Genomic DNA, 7,686 nt, shown 5'->3' on the forward strand with positions numbered 1-7,686 from the left:
TACAAATGTATATTAAGTTTATATTCACAGTACACAGAAAATATATCTACCAACTATTTTCGTCACAAAATTGATATCAGAAATTTTGTGTTTCAAATTTTGGTTTCGTCACTCGTCCTTCACCTCGATAGAGGTTTTTATTTGATTACTTATACAATGAACGAACAAATCTCAATTATCAGCAATCTGTTTGCTATCGCGACTTCAGTTCATTTGCAAATTGTTCTTAATTTATGATTTGTTTTATAGCTATGTATTTGATGAACCTAAAGTTTCTTACTTTATAAATGTTTGTAACTACTATTTCTAATAAACCATATTTACCGTCGAAAATTCGTATGGATCCATCCAATGTAGCACATAGTACGGTAAACTTCGGTCCCCAAACGATTTTCGTAATTCCGGCTGGTTCTTCATTTTGGCATTCAAATCGGATTGCTTGTCTGTTTACATCCCATAATGAAACGTTTCCCTCGAGTGTGCCACATGCTACAAGTTTCATGTCAACTTCTTTGTCGTTTGAAAAAGCGAGTGCTTCAACTGAGCCCCCACTTGGAAAACAATTAATCAATGGACCTTTGCAATTCGCTATCATTATTTTGCCATCTTCGCTGCCCGTAAAAAATCGTCCGTTGTCTGGATCCGTTGCAATGGTTGTTATCGATCCGCTGTGTCCAAGTGCCGTATTTTCTTCATAATTTTGAATGACTGTACTCGATTTGATGTCCCATAGTTTCACACAACCGTCTGCATATCCAACGATTAAACTTTTACCATCGGCTGTCAAATGACCAATTTCCGATTTGCTTCCGTTACCTTGAAGTACTTTACAATCACCGGATGGTATTCGCCATATGTATGTTTCACCTGTCTCCGAACCAGCAAACAAAACGTTTGCTGCAATGTGCCAGTGCATCCAGCTCATATCCTTGGGTTGAAATCCAAGAAAAGAAAAATGGAATTAGTGAAAATTAACCAACATGAAATTAGATAACATAATGGAAATGAAATTATATCACTTATACACTATGTGTACTTTTTACTTTCTTTATGGCACATGCAAATCGTTCCACAACTTAATGATTTAATACCCATTCGCAAATAGATTTAAATTAAGATTTCACGAAGAAAAGAAAAAAATGACAAAATTAGAAGGAAATTTATGTTATGATTATTGCACATAACATGAAATTTACTTCATTTTCTTTGTTATAACGCTGAGTTGCGCAAGTCTTTGGACTGTCAAAATGGGTTGCAGATCTTGACGACTCATCATTATTCTACTTCGCCAAGTTTCAAAGTCGTTGTTCCGGTTATTCTTGATGTTCTTGGAAAAAGAATTTTGGTTGAAAAACAACACACTTATCGAAAACTTACTCCCATTTCGAATTCCCATACTTTTGTGAAATCCAGTGACATTTTAAAGACTTGAATGTACCCAGCCATATCACCAGTTGCCAAATAATTTCCATCGGTGCTGAATTCAGTTGCAATAACTGAATCTTTATGGCCCGTAACGGCATGTACTACATTTCCTGTGTCAGTCGACCAAACATATGCTTTATCATCTTCGCCACCTGTTACAGCTAAATTTTCAGTTGGATGAAGTGAACCACAAAACACGGGCCCACTATGCGACGAAAATGTTAAAACAGCATCATCTCGGGGTGGTATATATTCTTCGTCGATACTGGCATTATTTGGCCCACCATTATTTTCATCATCACTTTCAGCTTCAAAGGCGTCTAATACTTCATCGAATAAAAGTTTAAGGTGAGAAACATCAAGAATTACACTGAGTTCATAAATAACTTCAATAAGAATAACCAACTTCTTTTTAATTTCACTTACCATCACCAATGTATATCAATTCGTCATCTTCTCCATCAATTTCATGATCATCGTTCATGTCATCTCTTTCAAAAAACGGTGACGATGGTGGTGTATTTTGCCTCATTCCTGCGATAATGAAAAATATCGACTCAAGAAATTCTGAATTCCAGTTAAATACGTAATATTTACAACAAAACGTGCTCTTATTATTTACGCTACGTTTACTTATTCAAACAATTGTCATTCAGACAAATTTGACACTCTAACCTCATTTTGTACTTTAATTGACTACTTCTTACTTTAACAATTCTAACCTTTCATTCGATATTTAAAAAAAATGTACCTCTATTGATAATATTCACATTTGTAAGAACCAAATTTAAGTTTCATAAGATTCAAAGAAATATTTATTAAAAATAAAACAATAATGAAAATTTCTAAATAAATTTACAAAACAATAGACACTTTCTCAAAATTTTATTGATGAAAAAAAAAAACAATAACAAAATGTTATACTTCAGTGTCGATAAAATAAGTTTTTAACAAAGTGAATAGCGGCGAAATGAGACATAATATTTCACAATGAAATGACGGATTGGTGGAATAGTAGGATTATTGTTTATATATTGGAATCATGGTTTAATCGTTTGTGTCTCCCCCCTAGGAAAATTTAAGTATAAAGAAATATTTAATAAAAATAAGAGAATACTTTATTCTCAGATTTATATATATATATATATCGTTTTAAGTGTTGTTATTGTGCCATTATTGAAAGAATGCGCGTTAGTTCCCATTTTTTCTGGAGGATATTAATATCTTAGTGTCGATAGAAGTCTTAAAAGAAATCAACTGCATGAAGTCTATGTGTTTAAAGTGTTAATTAATGTTTTTTCTCAAATTGTATATTATAAAAATATTAAACTAACTGATAAAATTGATACAGACTTTTTCACAATTGTTTTAATCATCGAAAAAATAGAAAATATCATTGAGACAAAACGAAAACATCTTAAAAAGGCCAACATTTATCGTGATATATTAAAATGAGTCGTTCAAGTAAGTATTGTTTTATATACGAAAATTACACAAGAAACAAAAAAGATATTATTATTATAATTATTATCATTATTTTCCGCACACACCGAAAAATTAACACCCATCAAAAATGTGTTTCTGGGTCTTTTTGGGGCCAAGGAACACAAATCTAGCGTTTTTTCGATGTCCGAATGTATTTGCGTACCCTGTACCCTGTACCATGTACCCTGTACCCTGTACCCTGTACCCTGTACGCTGTACGCAAAAATTTGTTAGCACGATAACTTTCAAACCAGAAAAGTAATTCAAAATCTGACTTCACAGGATGATTGGGGGTTCCGAGGAATAGAAACCATTAGATTTTGAGCGACTTTGGTTGATAGAGTGAAGTGTCATTTCTGGTGTGATGCCCATGGCCATCCATGGAAAAAATTCAATTTTTCTTCCAACACTCAAAAATATGTATTGGGGGGTTTTTGGGTACGAGAAAACCGAATATAACGTTAGTTTTGAGATACAAATATATTTTGACACACTTTTCATAAAAAAATTTCAGAAAATTTGGATTTTTTTATGAAAGCCATGCCTGTATGATATCGTAATGAGCTGAAACCTTTGCACAGGTTATTTTTTTCACACAAAAATAACATTCCGAGGGTTTGAAGAGATTTCAATGCATAATAGGGTTACCTCTCGAACAAAATTTTGCTCAAAAACGAAAATTTTGTATGGAAGGTACCACTCAATTGTATTCAAATTTCTTCAAACTTTCAGAATGTTAACTTTTTGTGAAAAAAATAACATCTGCAAATTTTCACATGATTACGATATCATACAGGCATTGAAAAGTCTATCAAAAATTATTTGTATCGCAAAACTTATATAAGATTCAGTTTTCCCATGAATTCATGTTTACGGTAAAAGATACGTAATAAAAGCATGTTGTGGATCACAGTGCTGAAAAGTTCATCTTACGGATGTACGACATTTTATTTTGGATTTCTTTTGCATAAGGAGGCATATTGACATGAAACAACTGCATCAGCTTAAGTCCTCATTGCTCTACGATTAAGAAAATTTAAATCAAGTATTTTTTGAGATTACGAACAAAGTTTTCAATTATCAAGCAACTCAATGTGGTTTCAAAAATCTAATGAATGATTTCTCTAAATTTTTGTACAAAACTCGCACTTTTTCCTTTTCATCATCTTGGAACATTAACAGAATCATGGCTCGTACGCGAATAAACAGGTTTGAGGAACGAAAAAATTCCTTCATCAAATTTCATCATCTCGCACAGAGGCAAACATTTTTGGTAGCAATTTGTCGACGTTTTCGATTTTATGACATTTTTTCCAAGTTTTCAATGAGAAGAAATTGTAAATGTCAATGAGAAGAACAAAGCAATGCCACTTATCGTTTCAATTATACAAATGCCCCATTTGTACTCCTGCGCAGTCAACAACAACCAAATGGGGTGTCAAACTTTTGCTACGCTACTATCCCACATGGTCGGGATAGCCTTAATAACTAATGTTACAATTGTTTTTTTTTTGTTTGCGTTGTGCTGATTAGACAGCATGATCAGCTGGCTGCTGGTCGTACTCGAACATTTCTACATCATTATCTACGTTGGCGGCAGCAGCAGCAGCTGCTTCAGCGACATCAGCGGCTACTTCGGCGGCCTCAGCGACAGCATCGCGAACTTTATATCTATTGATCGCATCCGGTATCGGAAGTCCTAGCAATGTCCATAGTCCTCAAAAATCAAACAAATGAATCTTCTTAAGCAATCATTCAATCGCAATTGTATCGTCAATTAGCCTTACCTTTCAGCAGAATGTTCTTAGCAGCCACGACGTCACGATGCCAAGTCACAGTGCATTCGAGGTTTAATTGCCAGTTTTTATAGTAACTTTTTACTTTTGACAGTAAAGGATCGTCTTCTTCCGATGCTTCGTTCATGGCGCGTTGCAACTGTCGGAATACCGATAAATCCGTCTTGCCCAACTTTGACACAATTTTTATTGCCAGCAATGTTCTGGCGTCGGGTATTCACCGGCATCTCTTGAATCTGGCCGATTTGGGCTGGTTTTGGAATCGCTTCATACATTTTGCGTCTGTTTGAGATGATCCCCATTCGTCCACCAGCTCTATGGCACAATCTCGACGTTTCTTTATTGACCTCAAAGTCAAACGAACCCCTGGACACCGCACGTGCTTTTTGATATTTATTCGGCTGTCAGGTGGTACTTCGCCATCAGCACCAAAAAGAAACAATGTCGATTGCTTATCGGTAACCTTTTCCACCAAATTGTCGACAACACTACTGCTTTTGATGTGTTTGTCCAAGGCGAGTCAAGTGTACTTGGCAGTCGAGTAAGCGCAGATTCCATGCTTCATCATCTTGACTCGTTGCTTTATGTAATTCAGCCACTGTGACCATTTTGGCGATGGCATCACTGGTTTTCTCTGTCTCGGCACTCCTCTTGAACGAAATCTTTGGTCCAACGCTTTGCTTTGGCATTTCGCACGTTTTGGCCTGTTTGCCAGTGAAACTGCTTACTCGACATTACGAAGTTGGTCTGAAAAAAAATAAATGAATAGTTATTGAATTTTAGCACTTATACATATACAACATAAATGTAAAAACTTACTTCGGTGCCAGTTATAATGTTGTGTGTCACTGTGGTGTTCCAACTTTTCAAGACTGTATCAACGCCTGCAAAATTTTCGAATTTGCCATCCAAAATCATTTCAACGATGCGAGAACGGTCGTATTCTGTGTTATTCGTCTTCTTTTTGGCCGAGTATTGCAGAGACACAGCGATTCCATCGGTGTTTATGGGAAAATCAAACTTCTTTTTTCCACGCACGAATCGCCGAATTTTCCGCATGTAGAAATACTAATTTCACCAATGATCACGCGCATCGTTGAAATCCTTTTGTGGAAGAATTACCATGCTTGTTGTTCCGTTTTTGTTTTCAACTTCCACTTTCGGTAGCAATTTTTGCGAAGACAACACTTGGTGCATGCTTGAACAATCGATTTTGTAGTGCTTTCGGCGAAAACACACATCGGCACCACAACCAAATTCCGGATGAATGGCCGAAAGTTTGGATCGTCGAGCATTTGTTTGCGCTTGGGGCGACGCTTTGACTTTTTGCGCTTTCTTTTCTTTCGTTTGGATCGGTGCTGATGTGGCCACTCCAAGTTGTACTCTTCTATCTCGCGTTGCATAGATAGGAACATTGGCATGGCCTTAAACCAATGTTTTTTGTCAGTCGTGAGGTCATGCAGATCGATTTCTGGAAACACATTCAAGTCGTTCACCATGTCATACAACATGCCACACCGTTCGAGTTTGTTTGGATCGTGAATTGGCACTTTGATGACTTTTTGTTTGATTATCAGTTTCACAACACTTTCGATGTCACTTTGCAAAAATTTCGCTGCATACTCTTCTCCATCTGTGTTCAATTTGAACACTTTTAGTCTCAAGTACTGGGTGATGTGTTTGTCAGGATGCGTTGTTGAGTTGGTGACGACGTTGTCTGTGTATTGATTGGTCAAATCCTTTGGGCCATTGCTGAAATCATTGTTGTTGGGCCAATCGATACGATGATAGTCGTCAAGACCTAAAAATAAAATATGTTTTTCAAATTCAACTAAATTGTGTACTGTGTAGTCAAAACTCGCTATTTTATAAGGGGGTTTAATTGTTTAATAAATCAACTATTATTATTTATTACCGTCGACAATTGCTTTGAAATCAGGGTCGATACGTGGCAGCTCTGCTCGTTGTCCTCGTGGCTTTTTTCCTCGTGGTTTGTACGTCGACTTTTTCGGTTTCGGTGGCTGATTGTTATGCCATAGCACTTGGTTAAAGCAGAGTTGGATCTTTTTTTCCCCACTTCCACCAAAGAATGCGAAATCATTATTCTCAATGCCTATGCTCGTACGCCTTTTGCACCTCGAACAAGAACAGTAATGAGCCCAAAAAGCAAATTGAAGTGGCTTGCAAACTCAGGTCCGTTATTTTGCTCATCAGTGCTTGCTGGAATTGTGGGCGAATGATTGTCTTCAGCGCACATTTGATCGTCGTGATCTCATCCTTCGTTTCTCCCTTCGCTGGTATGGATGGCTTGAAACGATTCGCCATTTTCCTATTGAAATAAAAACATACATTCGATTTAGTTTGAAAACGAATTTGTATTGAATTTTCATTGATCCATATAATTTAAAAGTGACGACTTTTCACATCAAACAATGTTCGATCGAAAAAAAGTATATAAAAAAATATATAGATTGAAAAAAAATGTGCTCCAGCACTGAAATAAAAGCATTCACATGTAATTTGGAAATATCAACCGAATGCACAGATGCAAAACATACGATCAAAGTGAAAAATCCTTTTAACCAATCCACACAAATATTCACATATGTTTCGAATTCAATTTGATAGAACGACAACAAAACACGAATCTATCGCTTTTTTTGGTACACACACGAAATGATGCAACACGAAAAATGACAAAGATCTTCGGATTGATAACAATGGCAGTGATTTAGAGAGAAAAAAAAAATTAAACACATTTCTTTGATAAGCGAGTTATTGTTTCTCTTCTCGAAACAATGGAACCAATTCAAAATGGGTATCACTGCTTGAAATGAATTTCACCACCTCACGCAACAGAATTATGTACTGCAGAATAATTGTGAAATACATTACTTTTTTCATAAAATGTAATGTTACTGTTAATATGTATGCAACGTTAAATAATTATTGGACTAGTTTAAATATATTTCACGTTACA

General features: G+C 35.8%; 2 protein-coding genes across 2 annotated transcripts; both read right to left on the minus strand.

The window, feature by feature from the left end:
- Positions 1 to 211: 211 nt before the first annotated feature.
- On the minus strand, positions 212 to 2,081 carry LOC116350078 (angio-associated migratory cell protein). The gene is made up of 3 exons (XM_031781801.1): positions 1,852 to 2,081; positions 1,378 to 1,751; positions 212 to 928 (listed from the first exon to the last, which is right to left on the minus strand). The coding sequence occupies exons 1-3, from the start codon at positions 1,955 to 1,957 to the stop codon at positions 227 to 229; spliced, it is 1,182 nt and encodes a 393-aa protein (XP_031637661.1). The 5' UTR covers positions 1,958 to 2,081; the 3' UTR covers positions 212 to 226.
- A 1,736-nt stretch (positions 2,082 to 3,817) lies between these two features.
- On the minus strand, positions 3,818 to 6,886 carry LOC116350077 (the record flags this gene model as incomplete). Its single annotated transcript, XM_031781800.1, has 4 exons — positions 3,818 to 4,627; positions 4,698 to 5,453; positions 5,526 to 6,507; positions 6,622 to 6,886. Coding segments are annotated over 2 exons (948 nt in total), but the record flags the coding sequence as incomplete, so codon positions are not given.
- Between the last annotated feature and the right edge of the window lie 800 nt (positions 6,887 to 7,686).

Source organism: Contarinia nasturtii, unplaced genomic scaffold, assembly GCF_009176525.2.
Source record: "Contarinia nasturtii isolate CC-2019 unplaced genomic scaffold, AAFC_CNas_1.1 Cnas_scaffold_3493, whole genome shotgun sequence".
Lineage (NCBI taxonomy): Eukaryota > Metazoa > Arthropoda > Insecta > Diptera > Cecidomyiidae > Contarinia > Contarinia nasturtii.

Excerpts from the sequence above, each read along its gene's own strand:
- LOC116350078 (XM_031781801.1), bottom strand. The coding sequence starts at position 1,957 with ATGAGGCAAAATACACCACCATCGTCACCGTTTTTTGAAAGAGATGAC. Across the intron at positions 1,752-1,851 it reads ATTGATATACATTGGTGATG|TATTAGACGCCTTTGAAGCT; the intron begins GTAAGTGAAATT and ends TATTCGATGAAG. Across the intron at positions 929-1,377 it reads TATGGGAATTCGAAATGGGA|GATATGAGCTGGATGCACTG; the intron begins GTAAGTTTTCGA and ends TTTCAACCCAAG.